The sequence below is a fragment of the Neopelma chrysocephalum genome, unplaced genomic scaffold (genome assembly GCF_003984885.1).
Source record: "Neopelma chrysocephalum unplaced genomic scaffold, ASM398488v2 Primary Assembly neopelma1_43, whole genome shotgun sequence".
In the NCBI taxonomy this organism is placed as follows: Eukaryota; Metazoa; Chordata; class Aves; order Passeriformes; family Pipridae; genus Neopelma; species Neopelma chrysocephalum.
Genome location: NW_020897702.1, coordinates 3,958,800 through 3,980,289, shown reverse-complemented (window position 1 = coordinate 3,980,289; position 21,490 = coordinate 3,958,800). Strand labels below are relative to the sequence as shown.

General features: G+C 40.7%; 1 protein-coding gene across 3 annotated transcripts in view; it reads right to left on the bottom strand.

The window, feature by feature from the left end:
- Positions 1-21,490, bottom strand: part of KATNAL1 (katanin catalytic subunit A1 like 1) — a 43,063-nt gene that overhangs the window by 5,761 nt on the left and 15,812 nt on the right. For all 3 annotated transcript variants that reach the window (XM_027677791.1, XM_027677790.1, XM_027677789.1), the window contains 7 exons: positions 17,671-17,831; positions 15,548-15,716; positions 8,760-8,884; positions 8,151-8,256; positions 3,395-3,553; positions 2,467-2,593; positions 1,357-1,491 (listed from right to left, as the gene is read on the bottom strand). In XM_027677791.1, coding sequence (XP_027533592.1) covers positions 1,357-1,491; positions 2,467-2,593; positions 3,395-3,553; positions 8,151-8,256; positions 8,760-8,884; positions 15,548-15,716; positions 17,671-17,831 — 982 coding nt within the window. The remainder of the gene's footprint in view (positions 1-1,356; positions 1,492-2,466; positions 2,594-3,394; positions 3,554-8,150; positions 8,257-8,759; positions 8,885-15,547; positions 15,717-17,670; positions 17,832-21,490) is intronic.

Here is a 21,490-nt window from a genome sequence, read left to right as displayed (position 1 = left end):
TTGATGTCCCTAATTATTTTTTCTTTTTATTTTGGGGCGGGGTAGGAATATAAAAGAAAACAGAAACCTTGTCTAAAGCTGCTGGGTTTGTGTGCTTTGCAGAACTGTCCAGAGCATAGTTATCCATCACATACAACTGACATTAACTATAAAATTGGGATTTATTATTTACAGAGCACAATGTACATATGGCATACCTGCATCAGAGAACATTCTTCTAGTCGTTGCTATGGGGCCAAGCAAGTCTTTGCAGTATAGTGAAAATGAAACACTACAGAATATATACTTGCATAAAATTCCACAATATACAGGTGTATCTATGACATATCACTTTTTCAATTAAAATGCCTGACCATGTCAAATCACACAGCACAGTTATAAATGCACCATTCAGACTTGCCCAGAACAGCACAACATTCTTATTTACAGAATAGAATGCGACAGAACCTAAGATTGGAAATAAAACCGAATCACATCTCCTATGTTGTCCAGGGTGTGATACACTGTGTCAAAAAGCAATCTGGTTTAATTAGAAACAAGAGGAAGAGCTGATAGGATTTTAAACTAATTGGTCATAAAGATAGGCATCCTGTTAAGAGCTGTTACTGCCTGTAAGCTGCAAAGACAAGCTCTACAACTATTAAGTGTCCTTAGACCTGCAAAACTCAATCACAACCACTGTCACTACGAACATGCATCTTGTTATCTTGAGTGCTCATGCAGGGAGATGAGGCATTCACTGTACCAAGAAGAAAAGAAGCTATGCAAACTTCAAGTGATAGGAATCTCAAAATTAATAGGACAGGTGAATGACAGCTAGGAAAGCCAATACAAGCCGAGACGTCTTAGGGCAGGAAACCAGCCAGCCTGCTGCATTCTGAGTGACTCAAAGCACAGTAATAAAGGTGAGCAAGCAGTGATTTGCAATGAACTAAGCCTGTAAGTGAAAATTCATGGATCCACTTCTTTGCATTTGTCTGCAAGGGCATGGAGTGCATTTGCAATATTTGTGAACAGGTCCAAAGGCTGCCTTTGATGATCACTCAAGTACTGACTGTTAAACATTAAAATAATTCCAGGCTCATTAAAACTAACGCTTTTTCAAAATATAAGAACCCAACAATGACTTGCAACAAAATGCCGCAGCTCTTTGTTTTTAAGCCCCCAAGCAAGCAGTATTTTTTCCTTTCTCTCACTCTCTTTAAAAATAAAGGAACCCAGACAAACGATTAACCCCTGAATTTCACTGCTCATCACAAAGCCATCAAGACTATTCACAAACCCATCAGTCCTGCAGTAATCCTAAATTTGTCTTGCAAAGACCATTTGAAAGGAAAATGGTCATATCAAACATACCTGTGGGCAAAGGTATATAAATCCTCTTCTCCAGTCTCCGTCGGAGAGCTTCGTCGATATCCCAGGGAAAATTTGTAGCAGATAATACCATAACCATCTTGGAAGGGTCATCATTTTCCAGAGCACCACCTACCCCTGAAAGGTCAGAACAATTTCACTCCAAAGCTCTTACTGATTGAGATGCTTGCTGAGAAACACTGCACAAACATTGTATAAGCCTGCACAAAGCTAAGCAACAGCTCCATATAGTCCTAGTGTCTCTTTCCAGACTTCCTAGTGTTCGTTTCCAAACTTCCCATAGCTTAGGTGACACAAGACCATCATTATCACAGAGAGAGGGACACTTCATCCTTCTGCTGAGTCACGGGAGGGTTTTCTTTGACATTACTAATAACACAGCCATATGTGAGTGTAGCCCTACTAGTCCCACTGACAGCGCTATCTCTGTCAAACCTGGTCATAGAAGAAATAGGAATCACTACTCAGCTTACCAAATGAGGACTGCAAAGAAATTACCACTTTGGGGCAAAAAGCTTCTTACCCTGAGGTTACCACAATGAACATGCACATTTGAGAACATTTTAAATAGTAGTTAAACAATAGCTGCAATATAAAGGTGGTTATCAAACCTGTACACCATACAATATTCCTCAGATGGTCATCCCTGTTGGGTGCACCTGCAAAAAACAGGTATTAAATCTGACTTAAAAGGGTCATACTAGCTGCCACCACAGAATATAGCAAAATCAGATCTCACAATGGGGTTCCACAGCTGGAGGTTCTAGCAAAAGGAAGAAATTTGTTTAAATTGAATACAAATAAAATCCCTGCATTAACCTGCACAAATCTCCATTATCTGCTTCTCCTAGAGTCTCTCTTTAATATGAGTTTTCAATTCACCATTAAAATAGCCATTTTAGAAAAAATAAAGCATAACACACCCTTCTTTGTTATCTGCCTTTGAACACTCCAAAAATTCACTGGTCTCAAGTTCTGCTTTATTTTTCCCCTATCCATTAAGCTAGGTTTTCCAGTTGGCTCAAGTTCTTACATTCCTACCTGTAAAGAAACAGCACCCCAGCCCCAAAACTGGATGTAAGGATTTGTTACCATCCATTTGCACAAGCAGCTCTGACTTGACTCTGCGACTGGCCTCGTGTTCATCAGACGTGCCTCTGCGGCTGCAGATGGAATCTATCTCATCAATGAAGATTGTTGTTGGAGCATAAAATCGTGCCTTTGTTCAAATGAAAACATCACCATTAAGGCTGCAGCAGCAAGCACAGGCCCTTATCAGACCACAACCCAGTCCCACTACACATACTACATACATATCTTCCCTGCCTATCACAAGAGAAGAATTCAAGATCCTGATTTACAAACTGTCTGTCATATGCTGAAGTTTATACTCTTTAAATTGTACTCTCTGGGTCAGGGGTCTTGCAGTGTTGGTTGGCTTTCCTCAGCAAATAGTTTTGCAAAAAGGAAAAGGAACACAATCACAATACAGGCAGTTTTCAGAAAGTATTACAGAGAGTATTACAGAAGCGCAGTGAGGATCCCAAAGAGGTGAATGACTCTTCAGTATAGGTCCACATGGGCATGTCCTTCACATACCCTACATGACAGACTGCACCCATAGCTTCACTGAGAGCCTTGTGACCATCATTCAGAACAGAAAAGGAACTAAACCATGTATTTCTTCTAAAATAACAGTTCCAAATCCCTTCCAATTTCAAATCTACTTTCTATAGGATTGTTATCCCATCACTGATTAAGTACTGAATTTCTGTCAATGTCACAACTCTATATTTAGTCTGGAAAATGTGATCCTCAACATGGGTGATGAACCACTTCCTTCTTAATCCTCAACAACATACCATTTGTGGAATCACTGAGATTGTGTTTTCCTAATTGATTGAGGGGGTGTCAGTTCAATGAACTCCATGCTTCCAACATGCTACTGGAAGGGCAGGAAACCAAGAGTGATATCCTTTCTCACCTTAGTGATCCCCAGATCACATCATCGAGGACATACCATTTCAAACAAGAGGCGGACCAGCTTCTCAGACTCGCCTCTGTATTTAGATGTCAGTGTAGAGGAAGACACATTGAAGAATGTCGTTCCACATTCTGTAGCAACAGCTTTTGCTAGCATTGTTTTGCCAGTGCCAGGAGGACCAACCATCAGCACACCCTGAGAGGTGAGATCAAAGGTAATGAAAAACAAATAGAGAAACTTTGCTGTTGGTACACTACACTACTACATCTCAATATCTGAGCCAAGATCTGGATTTGAATTGTTTAATATTATAATCATCATCAGTGGAAGACAAAAGGCAAGAATCCTGCTTTCAAGAACAGTGTGGAAGTGTTCTGTCACTTCTTCTTACCACTTCACTGGAGTCAGAACCAAAAAACCCAGTAATTGTTGATGCACCTAACACCTAGGTAGCAGACAAGAGATTTACAGCCTTGCTCTGAATCAGACAGAGTCTGGACTTGCACTTAGGCCGTTCCCAGCTCATGAGGGGTTGCACAGACAGATGAAGACAGTAAATTCTTTTTTTGGAACAAAGGTCCCTTCATGAAGAAAACTTCATAGAAATCAAAATACTTTTGCAATAAGTTGTGTTCCCTCAGTTGAGCATTTTTCTGCAGAAAAAACCATTTTCCCAAAAAATCCTGACAATGTGTATGTATGAATCTGGTTGATTTTTATATTTAAGTATGCACAAGAGCATTTACTGAATAAAACAGCTTGTTATCTTGTTTAATCTCCCCATCTCAGTACTCCTATGGCCATACTACTGCATTTTAGCAATTCCTGGATTAAACACCATCCTCATCACGCTGTTGGATGACTGGATTGCACTGCTATTTCTATTTTACAGATAAGCAACTATGGCTCATGTGGACTATCGCTCAGTGCCACAAAAGCCTAATATGAACTTCAGTGATTATTCAGAAAGCTTTAAACTAGAAAACTGAACTCCAGTTGTTAAGTCCCAGGTCAGTATCCATGTCCTCAGACTGTCATTCCATCTGTGGTCTCTGAAAGAGAAAGGAGCACACATCTCTGCAGCTCAGCACATTTATCCATCATTACACAAGCAGGTTTTTGGCTAGACACACAGTGCTCTCAGAACCCATGTTAAGACTGTAGCACTGAGATGGGTTAGTCACTCTTGATAATATTTCTACATACAGCCAGATTTATGGGTAGTCTTTCCAACAAGCAGCAGTGCTTGAGAAGGACAACACACAGTTCTATGTCTGCACAGCATTAGAATAGGGCACTGTGATTTTAAGTAAATCAGTGAAAATATTGTGCTCAAGCAGCTTGGTTGTTCTTTTCCCTCTGAACTGCAAGATCTTATTACAAGCTAACAAGAGTTTCCTAAAATTGTACTGTATTGCAAGGGTAATCAAATTAGCTAGAGTTAGAATTGCACATCATAATGTGCTTTGCAATTAATAACTTACATAAAATGCCACAGCAATAAAATATCTGTTAAATGCAAGCCATATAGCAAATTAGATTTCATCTGTTCCTCACAAAAACTTACTTCAAAAAGCACAAAGAATAATATGGAAGAGATCTATAAAAACAAATCAACCGGGAATGCAATTATTCAAAAATGTACTATTCAAAAGCAATAGCCTCTCTGTACTCCATTTTCCATTAACTGTTAATACCTTTATTGCCATTTAACACTTAGCTAATGCAAGTTCAACATACATTCATCGGTAAATTAAGTTAGGAATGTTCACACACCATCTATACAGCTAACAGTCCAGTGCCATTTCTCAGGCTGCCCAAGGTTTCCTAAGGTCCAGAGCAGCAAGCATAAAAAGTAAATGGACACTTTTCCTCCTTGCGAACATTCAGACACTCAGATTTGAGATGCTGCACAGTTATACTGATATTATAATAATATTGCAAATACAACCTTTAGTGACTGGGTGAAAATAACTCAGCCTGTGATATGCAGGTCAGAGATGACTTACTGTTCTCTCTGAGTTTCAAATGTGTTTTAGTATTTTAAAACAAGCTTCACCTCAATTCAAATCACACTCAACCTATGTGTTTGACAAACTCTGTTTACTGCAGGACCTGGTGTAGAGAGGACTAACGACATTTTTTGGATATTGCTTCAGTCCTCCATTATTACGGAAGGTCAAATTCTGGCTTCAGTTACACATGCTGTTCACTGCCAAAATTGAAGCCCGTTGCTTTGCACCTCCTGTGTAAGTATTACAGGGAGTGTTACCTTGCACGAGATACTGGTGGCATTACATACGTGCGTAACACAGGTGCAAAGCAGCCACACCAGGTGTAAAGCCAGGGGAAAACCAAGCTCCCTGGGGATAGAGACAATAGAAATATTGGTTAAAAAAAAATAAAAGAAAAAGAACTCGAGTTCTCAGCAAAACAAGACATGCATGGCTGCAAACAGAAATGCATAGGATCAAGTCGCTCGTTCTCTCTGCAAACTAGGAGGCTGCCACTTACTCGCTATTTAAAATCCTTGACAAACACAAAGACTTCTTTATTCTTCCTCTAAGGCTCTGTTAATCCAAAGTATTCCAATAAGAAGCTGAAATGCACTGCAGGGAGTAAGTGTTTTGATGAAATCACTGCAGGGTTACTTCTTGTTGTTGTAACAATCACTAGCAGTGCAGTGGGAAGCACAGCGAGCAACCAGGCTTTCTTGGCACCAAACAGTTTGAAGAAAAAGAAAGAGCAAACCCATGGACACTCAGAAGCCCATGGCTGCAACTACACAGCACCTGTGTTGAACCAGGGAAGACAGCTGGCTCCTTCAGACAGGCATCGTCCTCTGAATACACGCACAAACTGTGAGGTCTGTCTTGGGAATTGTTCTCAGGAGAGTCTGAACATCCAAAACCAGCTTTGGCTGCCTTTTCCCCCTGAATTATTGTCCTGAATTCCTAGGCTCAACAAATGCCTGCTGCTACACTGATTACTGCAAGAAACAGCCTTCACTTCAATACTTCTCATCCTTCTAGCACAGTCAGAGGTCAACGGTAGGGAAAATGCATGCTGTTCTGTGTGAAAAATAAATTCATGAGAGTTACAGCTTCACAAGTCACCAGGGAAAAGGCTAACAGTGAAGACTCTTCATGGACTTGTCAGAAATAAATTTGCATTTCAGAGTGAAGAGAGAAAATAATCTTAGATTTTTTTTCCATGTCTACAACCACCTGGTTTTCAGAGGTGACACTGCTCAGTAGGAAAAGATAATCTCACACAGAAATAGAGATTGTAACTCTTTAAAAGACCAGGCTGTTGTTCCTTTATCCACTGCCACAACACCTGAAGACAAGGCCAGCGGCACTTTTCACATTTCCCACAGTCTGCTGAGATACCTGCCTTAAAGACAGGTGGCCACTACATCCTCTAAGCATGCTAAGAGGTGAAAAAAAAGCATAGCAGCTCTTCTTTCCCCTAAAAAGTTTTGAAGAGTGGACAGACTGGGCACTCATAATCTATAATAAGGGTATGGATCAACTTCCTCTAAGTCAAGAAGAAAAGAGAGAGATTCAACTGTTCAAAATATACTAAAATCTCACCCTACACAAGTAATACACAATACCTAGGCTCTGGCCAAGATAATAGCCCAGTTAACCTACAGGTTAACCTCAAGGCCACTGGTACTGACCACAAGCACTCTAAATTCCAAAGGTCCTATAGCCTGGGGCTAGGTTTGCACTGACTCCAGGTTTGGGCTCCCTCCCTGCAACTCACTAAAACCTCCATGAACAGCCCTCAAGCAGCAATCTCCCAGCTCCTACTGAGTCTGAGATAAGTATAAGCCAAGGAAGCACATAGACCAATCAGGAAAAGACAGGACAAGTGTTAGTAAATGCTGCTGAACCAGCGTAGGAAACCACAGAAACTACTCACACACACAGCATTCCCTACACACGCCGCTGCCTTGCAGACTCTGAATAATGGACAATTTGCAACAGTCTCTTTTCCCCAGTAATCCTTCTCAGTAACCAAAAAGGTCTTGAGTTGTGACTAGTTATTCCCCAAACAAGTGTCAATCCATCCCACATCAGAAGCAAGCTAATTTTGTTTGCTCTTTACAGAAATGCTCAGCAGCTTCCTCCCTCCTCTTCCATTTAGCTCTAAGCAAGGCCCAGACTGAGCTCACTTGTGGTCCACCAGCCTAGACAATTTCAGTCCTATATCCTTCCTGTTGCCCCATTTGTAACTCATTCTCCTCCTCTGACTTTCTCTCCAGCAGCAACTATGCTCAGCTGCAAATGCAACTGCAAAGCTAAATCAATAGATTAGCCCCTTCTTTCTTTGCTTCCTTGAACCATCCAGCCTGCAGTTTGCAGTCTGATCAAGAGATACTTGGCACATTTGGAATAAAACAGTCCAAGGACTGAGTTCTTCTGGGAAGTTGTAACAGCTGGTCACCATAAACCTATGTAGAGCTGTCTATTAAGCATTTCTGCTTCAGTCAATATGCCCTACATGCTCACACATACAGGTTGACATACAGAAAGTATTATAACATCAACAAGCTATAACTGAGTAAATACAGAAAAAAATATTGTTTACTGTAAGGGCTACATACATTTCCAGGTGTTTCTTTCAGTGCATTTTACACGAATCATTATGAGACAATTTATTGAACAAATTCTTGATCTTTCCCGTTTACCTTTTTAGCCTTGTTACAGGCATCCACAAGTTACAGCAGCAGACATACATAGCTACAGCTTGCCATTTACTAAAACACCAAATAAATTCCCACCTTCCAAGGTCTTCTGATCCCTTTGAAAAAATCAGGCATCCACATTGGAAGAACAACAGCTTCTCTTAACAATTTCTTGGCTTCTTCCAAATCCGCTATGTCATCCCTGTGCAAAATGAAGAAGCTTGTATAAGATTCCCATGCAACAATATTTCTTCTATTTTTATACAAGAAAAATAGAAAATCTTTTCACTTAGTACCATCTCTTTCAGCATGCAACTTAGGCCTCGTGAGAGCACTCCTATAATACTGCGACCTAAAATTGAATCCACTTTTGGAAGACAGGAAAAAAAATTTTTTCAACTCAAGTTACCCAGAGCTGCCTAATTAAAAATTTTTTTGGATAATGTGAACTCCAAAGCAGTATCTTTAAAGACCTCTGGAGCATATGCTCATTTCAACAGTATCTGTAATGAATGTACTGCACATATTATCAATTAGCAACAAAACCTTAACTGTAATTAAATTAATAAACTGTTTCAGCAAAAGACCTTGTTTTGCCTATCTTTAGAAGATTATGTTGTCTCCCTGTTGTAAGAGTTAAAAGATGGCTATTTTCTCTCATTTTCCATACTAGCAAACCCACTTGAATTGAGAAAATCCTCATACCAATGAATGCTTGGATTCCTTGATACAATGTCTCTTTCAAGAGCTTCGATCAGGTCTTTGTCATAGCCTGCTCCATCAAATTTTGGAATTTCCCCATCACCAAATTCCTGGGGTATTTTCTTTCCCTAGAAGTGAAAGTCATACAGAGGAATACATTATTCTTTCAACATATCCTTTACTAGCAAGACTGTCTAGTTCACCTCTGTAGAAGCCACAGGAAAATATCAAGCTTTAGCACTAGGATGTTGTGCTCTAGGATAACCCTGCTTGAGAAGGGAGGTTGGACCAGATGACCTACTGTGGTCCTTTCCAACCTGACCCATTCTGTGATTCTGTGAACACAGCTATCTCAGCACCACTATGGCCAGCAAAACCAATGGGTTCACAACCTATGCTCTGCAAAGAGTCCCCAAACACCTGTGGTTGCTACCACCACAACAGCATCATGTTTCTTTCATAGATACAGCTCACAGTGACAAAACCCCAGCAGACATCATTACATATCATGGTGGGTAGGTTCGTTGGTTTTAAAGCACAAACCAGACTCTCTTAATGGTGCTAAACCACTCTTCAGACAACTGACTCACTTCCCAGCCAGCTGAAGGCATGAATGCAGGAACAGCCTCACAATGGTGGCTGTGTCACGACTTAACGCTACATTAATTCCTAGCTGAAGACCAGAGCATCCAAAGCATATTTTGAAGATGCTACACTTGCCACATTACCTGCCAGAGTTAAAAAACTGGTACTATCATCACTCTTCATCACTGAAAAGGAACATGGAAACTTTTACACCCATTGTCTTCCACAGTGGAAAACAGAGATTCAGTCCCCTCGCTTCATTAAAGCCCTCCTGCCCAGCAATATCTCCTTTCCTCAGCTACAAACTATGTCTTGCCTCTCAATTGCAGGCCAGCTCCACAAACAGTTAAAATGCTTTCAAAAGGTCATTTCTACTTAAGGGCTGCTCCAAAAGCCCTAAAGAAGCTCCCAAGTAACTTCTTACACTAATTTCTACAGCATACTCATTGAGTGACCAAGCCACACTTTGTGTCTGCCCCAAATGGCCCAGAGTTCCTGGTTAATATTTCCACTGTGCTGTTAAGCTTATGGAGGTGAAGTAACATTTTCCCTTTGAAGCATGCTCCTCCTCTCTCAGTTCCAAAGATAATCGCTTTCCCATCCCAGCTCAACGGCAGTGTTTGGGGTGCCTGAAAAGCAGCTGCGCTGTTTTAACGAAGGGGGCTGAGGAGAGAGCTACTTTAGGACTCTTAACTCAGCTTCTAAACACTATCAGCAGCAAGATAAAGAATCCCAGCTGGCTGGACGAAAGCATCCTAGGCGAAGGAGGGCTGAGGGGCAGCTGGAGACACACAAATAACCTCGCAGTGGAAAAATAAAAAGGTTAGCAATTACACCCCTCCCAGTTGCCGTTTGCCCATGATGACTGTGAGGGAGTAGTTTATCTTCCCACTATTTTTATTTCTTGCTTCCAAGTGAACTCTTGTGTTGTTCAGTACTCCTAGATCAGCTTTTTGCAATGGAAACAAAGCTGAAAGTTGTGTTTAAACAAAAAGCTCATGTAAAAAATGTAATGGTCGGGTGTAAAAAGGAAATGGAGAGAGAAGCCCTGTAGAGTTTGCAAGATTTAAGGAGAGATAAAATGGAATTCAAGTGTAACCATTAAAAAAAAAAAGAAAGGGTAAAAAACAGGACAATGAAATGAAAGGTATTTGCTGTTTGTTACATACTTCTCTTGCTTTGCAATGGACTGGTTTTCCTAGTAGAATTTTTTTGCACATCAAAAAACAATTGCCTGTTTTGGTCGTTTGGGGTTTTTTTCCCCCCTGGGTGAGCCGCGTTAAGGCAGGATTTACAGAGCCGAGCAGGCAGGGCGCTAGCTGCAGCACATCCCACCGGGGCGGAGGCAGCACCTCAAGCCCCCGAGCCCGTGCCTGGGGCCCGGCCGGCAGATCGCGCCCCGCGCCTTCGCTGGGCCGGTGACGCAGCTCGGGCAGTGGAATAAAACAGGAATAAAAGGGGAAGGCCGGCCCGGGGCCAGGAGAGCGCAGTCCCGGCGCAGCCGCGGGGCGGCAGCACGGCCCCGATCCCAGTCCCAGCCCCTCTGCGTCCCATCCCCGCACCCTGCTGCCCGCTCCTGGTGGACGCGCTGCTCCAGGGACCGCTGTTTTTCCTGCCCTTGCGGCATGTCTCGCCAGCGGAGGGCGGGAGAAGGGCGGCCAGCGGGGAGAAGTGCTCTCAGCATCACTTCGGCTGTCATTGTAGTGATACTGGTTCCTTTTTTTCTTTTTCCCAGTTCCGGAATTAAACCAAGATTTAAAGTCATTGCAGTTTTGACGTGTAATAAGATTATTAATGCTGGTCCCAAATCTGTCCAACCTTCTATCCTCAGTCAGCAGGTAAGTGAGCACAGGGTAGAAATAATGATTTTTTAAAAAATGTCACCTGAATCCAGGCAGCAGGAGTAAGCATAATTTTTTCAGTCATATCCTCATCTCTTCTTCTGGTATTACTTTCCCAAAACAGCTTTAAATAAAGTTGCTGTGATGGCTTCTCTCTAACAAGGTATGCCAACAGGCCTGCAAAAGACTACTCCCACCCAACTCCTTGGCAATCCCATCACGTAATCTCATGCAACCAATTCTGTTTTAAACATATTTAGAAATTTGCTGGGCTTTCCATCAGGAGGAGCTATCAGCCCCGCACTAACCCACTGGAACAAAAACCTTATTTCCAAAATTGATGTTATTTCTACTCTTGTACTAAGTTTGTGCATTAGTTTCAGCAGATCTCTCCTCAATGTGTCCACCACCTTGACATACTTGCATCATGGGTGTGCTCTCCCTTAATTTACCAAATCAAATAAGTCTCATTTTGGAACACAAGCTGAACACAATTACCTGTTCACTTTGGTAATCCTTTTTTTCCTCTTCCTTCTAATGTTAACACATCTTTTTTGAGCATGGTTGTACACAAAATACTCCAGCTGTTGTCTCACCAGAGCATCCTATAATGGCATGGGTACCTCTTCTCTCTGTTAGTAACACCTCAACAAACTGGGCCTAGGATTCTGTTTACATTCATATCCATAGCAATATCACACTGCACCCTTACAGTCAACCTCAGACAGATCAAACACATAAGAAAACTCTGACTTTATTTGCAATGACCAGCACTGGGCCCTGAAGATGTCTTGCTCTCCCGCAGGTTCTTCCCACTACACACAAATGCTGAACAACTGCCAGATGCACTGTCCACTGCTTGCTGCCAAAGCCAAAGGTGGCACCTGGCTGTTCCTCGCTCCAGCAGCCAGCCCTTCCCATCGCCACAGGAAAAGGTGATGTGCCAAACGGAGGTTCAGCCTGATCCAATTTCTGCTGATACATCCAAATCTTTCTTCTCCTCTATGGCTGAGCTCCCAGCTTCTAGCAGAAATTCTTGTTATAGTCTCCAACTACACAGCCTGCTGCTCTGCACCACTGAACATTATCCCATTTCCATGACTCCAACACAGAGTCATCCAATTCTTCCAATACAGCAGCCTCATTTACCTCCTCTGCAAATGTTCTAAAACTTAGTACAATGTTTAGATAAAATTAACAACTCCAATTGCCTGGCTCACTTTTCCTTTGCCCTTCTCAATACAGGCACTGTCAACACAACTCACCATTCACGAGACAAGAGCAGTCCAAATAAACTTTACTGTAAATCTGCAATTTCACCTACCATGTTTCTTTCAATGTTTTCAGATGGAGATTATGCAGCCTTCCAGTCCCAATGCACGGAGGTCTATGTTTCCACATAAATGCAACTACCTCATCTCACATCTGATAATGCATATGAGAATAATCAAGCAAAAAAAATTAATTTTTTAATTCATACCTTCTTTGATTTTAATATTCACTGATATGGCAGTGCAGCCCTTGGGTATTTCATATCCTTCATATCCTTCACAATATTTACTGTCCTTATCCACTGACAATCTAAAATAATAAAGAGTATTCCTAAAAAAGTGTTCTAGTACTTAGATGTGGTATTATGACATTTCTAGAAGACATACAGGTAGCATTCATGCTGTCTCTTTAAGCTGAACTACTAAACAGCTAAAACTCTTGGTAATGCTCCAGCAGAGGGTACCCTGAGAACAAGCCTAATCATTTCCAGTGGAACTAAGAAGGAAGAAGCACTTGAAAGAAGTATTTAAGAAAAAAGGACAAGTAAATATAAGGGTTTAGTGGATAGACACCATCTGGTGAATTGTAGTTCAACACTGTTTTATATAGCATTACGAAAGGTCATTTTACTGGCATAGTCAGGTTAAAATTCCTTATCCCAAGACGGTTACAGTCAGAATGAAAAGATGTTATGGTCTGAGGAGGAGAAACAGTGAAAGAAGGCATTTGCCTTAAGTGAGGCAAAACACTTCTAAAACGTACATGCTATACCTATATATACCTTGAAAAAAAAAAAAGGCATTACACTGAGGTATTATAGCCAGGACAGCATACAACCTATTATACCACAGCCAATGTCTTAGGAAATGGAGAGCTCCTTACATGTTCTAGGTAGTCCTAGCCATGTACCCAAACCCAAAACCTACAGAACTGAAACATTCAGTATGAGACAAGATACCTGGTTACTTAATTTGAAGCTTCAGTTTTGCCCTATTATTTTTAACTGAACATGAAGAGTTACCAAATCTCTTTGATTCGACATACCAGGCTACAAAGTAAGCTTCTTGATGCTTTAAATTCAGAAACTGAAGAACGCTTGTACTACGAAAGGATAAAACTGAAAGTTAAACTTATTTTCAAGCCTGTGTGTAAAATATAGAAAGCTGCATTAACTTTTTTCATTTCCCACACCTGGCTACTTCCTCTTTCATTCAGACTTTTCTTCAAAGGCAAATCATGGATCCCTTACAAGAATCATTATATAATACATGAGAATTTGTAACATGGGGTGATTTTCCCTTACATACTTCAGACAAAGGAAGTAAAATAACCAAGTGGCTAGACAAAGGGGAATACAAGAGCACATGTATCAGAACTTTTTGAGGAGAAGACATATTTTACTTCTGCCACCTAGTGACCAACTTATTCAGATAAGAGCAGTGTTTAAAATGTGCCATAATCAAGGGAACACCTTTATGACTTCCACCACCTCACAGCAGTAGTGTTGCTAATCACATTATTCCCAGAGATAAGTATTATACGAGTCATGTTGTAGGCTCCTTATAGTAAAGCCCTATAATGCTCATCACTGGAAAGCCTGGTGAGCAGAGTTCACCTTCATTAGAGCTAAGACTTTGAAGGCTCCCTTACACAAGCACAACTGGTCAACCTGTCACACACCATGACTCCAATTCCCCATATAGCTGGCAAAACTTAAAATAATTTCCCAGATCTTCACAAGTTTTTTATAGCTTGTAGGATGCACACTTGTTATTTTAAATCTTACTGATCTGTGGTAGAGAGATTTCAAAAATGCTTGATCTGTACAGTCTCTCAGAGGCACTGCTGAAAATGGGCCTGGCCCTACTTGCTGATGGTGGTAAGGGCTGGGATTACTTAATAATTTTCCTGTGTATCAGAAAACAATTCATGATGGAAAAAGCATATCTCGCTTGTGCTGTCAAGAAGCAACCTTTAATAGAAAGGTTGCAAAGGGACTAACCACATTAATTTGGAAAAAAACTGGCCTAAATATTTTCTTATTCATCTGACCTGAACAAGATTGTATGCCCCCACAGGAAGGCCTGTCTTGTAACTTTGTCTGTCAGGAAAGTAATGCTACTTCAGTACACTTTCAACTTGTATAACTCATACCACAGAGTCCTGGCACTGAATCCACAGCTGAATTTAAAAACACAAGTGTCTCAGAAACAGTGATTTGGACTCCAACATTTTTTCCAGCCAAAAAACAGTCCTGTCTTGGACATCACTACTTCATAATGAATCACTGTTTCTCCTTTTCTTTCACTTCAGCACTGTTTCTTTTTCATGTGTCTTCAGAAGAAAGAATATCAAACTTACTCTAATTTAATTAATTGGTTTTATTTTAAAACAAAGCCATTCCAAGAAGCTTCTTCCTAAACACTATAATAAATACAAAACCATTTTCATAAACCAAAGAAAATGAAAGCTGCTAAGAGTTTTCTTTTAGTACATCTCCCTCATATAATTTTCAAATATATAACTTCAAATCACATGGCACAGATTTACCTAGCATCAATGCATTTACTGAACTGCCCTGGACTTCTAGGCTCACCTAAATTTTACTATGGTACGGCAGAGGCAATGGGACTGTGGAACTCCATTCATAATGCTTAAAGTCTAGAGAAGGGCACTGGCCTCACTTTTGCACTTTTTTGATGAATATCTTTATAAAAGACCTGAAGGTGAGGGAAAAGGAGGAGCAGGGACTTTATGCCCAATTGACACTTATAGATTAGAGTCAAGCCCATGGTCTAACCCAGAGGGTGAGAAACCCCCAGCAACAGGGCACTATGCTTCCCGCATCAAAAAAACTCACACCAAGACAGAGCAAACATGACAGAACTTTTCTTAATTTGGTGTCATTATTAATATATATCCCCATGATACATGCTTTGATCATGGGGAAAAATGAAAGCACTAAGTTTTCCTGCATGGGATTATTGTGGCTTCTTATTATTATCTCTATTAAATGACTAAAAGTAAGAGTGCATCCCTTTGCCACCTGCTGCATCATAATGCTTCCCTGCCAAGTTCTTTCCCACCTCTTACCTTGTCATCTCTTCCTCTAGCTCTGGATTCTCTTTCACGGCTGCCTGCAGACTTCTCACCCTTGGATACCACATGTGCTCTGCCTGCGGGCCCACGTGGCTGCAGTCCTGGGGAGTCCTTCCTCAAAGACTTTCCTTCTCGGTTGGGACGTTTTATCTGAGGTGGAGCCCTAACAAGCAAACACAACAAAAATATGCTAAAAACAGCAAAAAAAAAAAAAAGGAAGAAGGGAGCAACATTAAGAAGGAAGGATTCTAGTATTTCATTAATTCCTTTGGGTATTATTACTAAAGCTGCTAGGTCCCTAAGTCTCATCTCGCTATATATGCAAATCCAGCGATGTATTTCTGGTTCTGTCTGACACCCAAAGAAAAAAATATGAAAGGAAAAATTAACAACACTATTTGATCAGTAATCCTAAGCAATCTTACAACAAACCAACACCCATGTAACAAAAGAGGAAACAATTTAGTAGAAGTCTTGAAATTGTAGTTTCTGCTGACTCCAAACCAGGAGACTATATTAGGCTACATTCATGTTCCCAAGTTCTACACAACCAGATGACTTTCCTGCTAATAAAAAAAAAAAAGGCGTCTAATAGCATTGACAGGCCCCAAAACAAAGGAGTGAGGATTTTAAAACAATCCTCCTACCTCCGACTCCATTCCCCTGGGTGAAAATGTCAAAACATAAAAATTGCCTTGAAAGCAAAAGCAAATAGAGCCGAACTGCAACCACCTATATTTATGTACATCACCCACAATGTCAAAGAGAACTCAGCAGTAGCACAAGCAGAAAGAATTTGGTTTTAAGACAAGGTTTCCCAGTCATTTTGCTCTAGGGACTGGATTTGAAAGACATAACTAAAATAAACGGCCAAGAATGTCACCCAGATTTAGTAAGTGTCCACTATTAAACCTTGTTCTAACTCCTGTTTTGAGAAACTCAAAATCTGCTAACTCCAAAAACATTTTCCTGGAATAGGGCTTAAAAATAGTACATTCTTAAACACACTGTTGCATACAGCTGCAACATTTTGCTTTGTATGCATTTTCTTCAAACTTAACAACATAGAACAGTAGCTAATTTTCCTTTCTTATTTGCTCAAGATTTAAATTTCAGCTTTAAAAAAGCAGATGAACTATTGGACCTCCACCTCTAAGAAATGATACAACGATATTGTATCTAAGAAAGAAACAAGAATAAATAAATACACCTTGAACGTTACATAACATTACCACAAAAATTCTGATAGCCATTTCTACCACTCACAAAAGTAAACAGCATTAATATTATTTTACACTTACATTCTTAGGGTTTTTTGAAAAGCAAAGATCTGTTTGATAATCATAAAGCACAGAAAACTATAAATACACTTGGTAATTCTTTCCATTAACCAAAATCACTCATTTTACTTTGCTCCTTTGCTTATGCGAGTATGCACACATTAAAATTCTCTGCTCTTATGTTAGAAACATGTTGGCATGATTAATGTTATTCTTGTCTGTAAACTGAATCTGTTGTTTCCAACAACCTGTGTCAAGCTCTATTAGGGTAAAAACAGGGATTTCACAAAATGCACAAGCATCTATTTTAAGAAATCCATTAGCTAACTGAAGTTACCTTAAATAGGGTTACAGAAAAGAAATACCATATATACTAGAACATGTTTAGCAATTAAACTAACCAATGGATTAAACACAGGTCATACTATCTGTAGCTAAGGAGTGATTTCTAACCACTATGTCCTTCAAGATCCTTAAGTACCAACTCCTTACAGACTCCTCAGTCATCAATGAATTCAGCTGCTTAAATAAACTGAAATGGAAAAGTTTTTTTCCTGCACATGAGAACTGTCACCAAAAGCCCACTAACCTCTGCAGCAGACTCTAGTTCCAGGCACTTAGTCACTCCTACCAGAATAAAGGAGTGACTCTAGAATGTCAGCAATAAATCTGACTGTAGTTTAAATACCTTTTTCCCAATGAATTAGATTTATTCTTTATTACAAATGACTAAGGGGTAAATTAAATGATTTTCATGTTACAAAAGCATTCAAAACAGAACATAAAGTTATGGTGATCCAACTTTATTCCACCCACACTGCTTCAGCCTCTCATTACCTGTGTTCAGCTGGAACAGGAGGAGGCCAAACAGATGGATCTCTAAAAGGCTCATCTTGACAGGATACAGAGATGTCTGGAGGTCTGTCCATTTTAAAACTCTCTAAGGTGTTGACAATGCCCTTAACTTGTTCATATTCTTCAACTAATTCTTGTCGGACCTTGAGAAATACATACGTTATTTAAAAATTGTTACAATTCAAACTTTAAAAAGAACCAAACAAACACAGAAAGTACCTCAAAAATATATGCTGCCATCAAAGGCAGGGACTCCCAAGCCTCTCTATTGACAAACCCCAGACCTATCAGGCTGACGGTACATCTTTAACAACAGTATAAACAATTGAATCTCTGTTGAATTCATTTTCCTGCTTTTTAATGTCACAACCAGACGAATGCTAATGCAGTGATCACTCTTCCATAACACGTGCTGATGCTGAGATTTATGTTTGCATGTTGACATATATGTACACATATTTTTAGACTAATAAGGGTGTTGTTGGCAGATCTATAGTATATTTGCTACTACTTTAGCATAAAAGATGTTCTCTGATTATTCTCCAAGGTCCTAGTTATAAAACCGGTCAAATCATTAAAATATAATATTACAAAATTAATTCTGTGAGGGGCACCATACAATCAAAGCACAAGCGAATTCTTTGGTGGATTGCTAAGATAGAACAGAACATGGGAACTTTAACACTCTATAGCACAACTTCAAATAATAAGTAAAGTAAGTAAAATAAAAATGAGAAGAAATTATGTTTCAGAAAGAAATCATGTTGCAGAATTCTTCAGCTGAATTTTATACTGGAAGTTTCTACTGGCACTAATCAGGGAGTTAGAAGTACTACAATAATTTCAAGATTATTTACTTGATATTTGTTTATTTCAATTTTCTTCCATGAAGCCTAGGAAAAGTAAAATCTGTACAGAAATTTGCTCTGTTTTAAGTGATATATCTTGTTATAAGCTCAAGTTTTGGATACTGAGGTCACTGGTTCTTAGTACACACCAGTAGCCCAAAACCGCATTGTACATTCTTCCTAAGAAGCACAAGCTTCAGAGCAGTCATTTAGGATGTGCTAGGATTCACCTGAGTGGACTTGTACTGCATCTTACCCATCTTCCACCTATCACTCAATGATGCCTTCTATCCTGTGGGGCCAACCTTCATGATTACTTTGGTTTTTCCCCACTTGAGGGTCTTAACACCCTGATGTCACCTCTTTGCTGAAGTGCTGGTGCACAGCTAAAGTGAATTCATGCACTGCTGTGCACACTTGGAAATCAGTACTGGCACTCTGCAGCAAGAATTACCTTAGGCCAATATGAATCTTGCCTGTTACAGGCTCACAGGTGGAACTACAGAGACATCCTGAACGTTTCCGTTCACTGGAAAGGTACACAGGCTTTAAAAGCTCTCATGAAGAAACACTACAGTGAGGATATTTCCAGGCTGCCACCAGGCATACTACTGAGCTAGGATACCCTGCAAGGCTGAATCCAAAGCCAGGATATGAAGTCAGCTTACAAGAAAGCCAAGGAAAAACACCAGAAACAGTTGTGCTCATATCATGCATCCACATGAAAAAGAGCTGGGAAAAATATTGCCTGGGAATCCTGCGACCAGACTTCACTTTGTGGCAAACAGAAGGCGGCAACTGAGAACAGTATCAACAGATGTCAACAACATTGCCTGAAATCCAGACTCTCCCTACTGTGCAGATTCTTGGTAAGAGGATAAGGAGAGTGGAGGTCTGCAAATCCAGCCTATCTGAGGTTATAACAGCAGCAACTCAGGGAACTCGTACTAAACAGCATCACACCTTATGTCTGTTCTTCTTAATGGTATGTACTGGTGAAAAAATACAGCCACTAGCCTGAGATTTTCCCTTCTCCCTGTGTCCTTGGAAATGAACTACATTGGGCATGTGCAGGGTGCTCTGTCTAGTCAGCATACTTTCAGGAGCACGCCTCTTCCAGCATGACTTTTACCTCCTCCTCCCATTTCTCTTACATTCTCATTTCCCCTTTCAGAATGGCATCTTTCTACACCTGTCCCACTCTACATATTGAAAACTGCAGCACCGGCCCCCCACTTTTTATGGGACAACTTCAAGGCAAAAAGTGCTATCTGACTTACTGTTTGGTGCTGTGTGCTGTTACTGTGCTTACTGTTGGGTAAGGTAAGGAAAGGTGTACAAAAGAGTGAATGATTAAATTGACAGCACTCAGTAAAAAACACATATCACCTCTGTAAGCTACAGTTCTAAAATGCTACCAGGTACACCCCACAGCAATTTATTGTTCTGCTCTGTAATATTTTCCAGGAATTTTCCCACTACAAGGACAATTAGATTTCAGCAGCACAAAGACATTCTTCTCTGGTTTAAAGCACTATATCCAGGCTGGAAGTTTAGTCCTAATTGGCATCAATTTGAAAGTGAATTATTACATAGAATATATAAAAGAACATGGATGGGGGATGTATTTAAAGGTTCAATACAGAGACATGACAATATTACTGAAACATATCTCCCCATTTTGACATCAAACAATCAATGGGAACGCAAAAAGGCTCCTACCACCTACTTAAAGCAGAGGATACATCCTTCTTGAAATGATTCTTTCTACTCACAGACTTTTATGATAGAATTTCTCAGCTGAACCATTTCTGATATGGATCTTCCTAAAGAAAATTTACCAATTTTATTGTCACATAGATATTTTCTTTGTGGAGGCATGGCTGCCTGCCTCTCCTCTCCCACTTTTTCAACTCCAACACCCACCTAGTTGACCAAGGAAAACCAGTAGATGTGCTGGTTTGGGATTTTAGCACAGCTTTTGATATTCTTCTAGACAAAAAGTCCAGCACACCTAGACAAGTCCCTAGTACAATGGGTGAGCAACTGGCTGATGGGTTGAGCTCAAAGGGTTGTAGTAAATGTGATCGCATCAGGCTGGTGGCCAGTCACCCGTGAGGTTCTCCAGGGCTTAATCTTAGGGTCAGATCTCTTCAATGTTTTTATAAAACATAGAAATTGAATGTACATTAAGTAAGTTTGCTGATGGCACTAAGTTGGAGGAGCTGTGGACTCCTTTGAGGGTAGAGAGGCCTTAAAGAAAGGTCTGTATTGACTAGAGGGCAACAATGCAGGTTCCCCTACAAGTGCAGGATCCTTCATGTGGGACAGGATCAACCAGTACAAAGGGGGGGATGAGAGGCTGGAGAGCAGCTTTGTGGAAAGAGATATGGGGGTTTGGGTAGATGGCAACTTGAATAATGAGTCAGCAGTGCCCTGGCAGCCAGGAGGGCCATCTGTGTCCTGGGGGCATCAGGCAAAGCATCACCAGCCAGCTGAGGGAGGGGATTGTCCTGCTCTGCTCTGCTCTGGTGCAGCCTCACTTTGAATATTGTGTGCAGTTCTGAGCACCACAATATAAGGACATCAGACTATCAGAGTGTGTCCAGAGGAGAGCAACTAAGATGGTGAAAGGTCTCAAGGGCAAGACTTAGGAGGAGCAACTGAGGTCACTTGGCTTGCTCAGCTTGGAGAAGAGAAGGCTGAGTGACCTCACAGCAGTATACAACTTCCTCAAGGGGGGCAGCACAGAAGGACCTGCTGATCTCCTCTCTCTGGGGGCCAGAGATAGAACATGAGGAGATGGAATGAAACTGCTTCGAGGGAAGTTCAGATTGGACATTAGGAAAAGGTTCTTCACTGAGAGGGTGGTCATTCACTAGAACAGGCTCCCCAGGAAAGTAGTCATGGAACCAAGTCTGCCAGAGTTCAAGGGGTGTCTAGACAATGCTCTT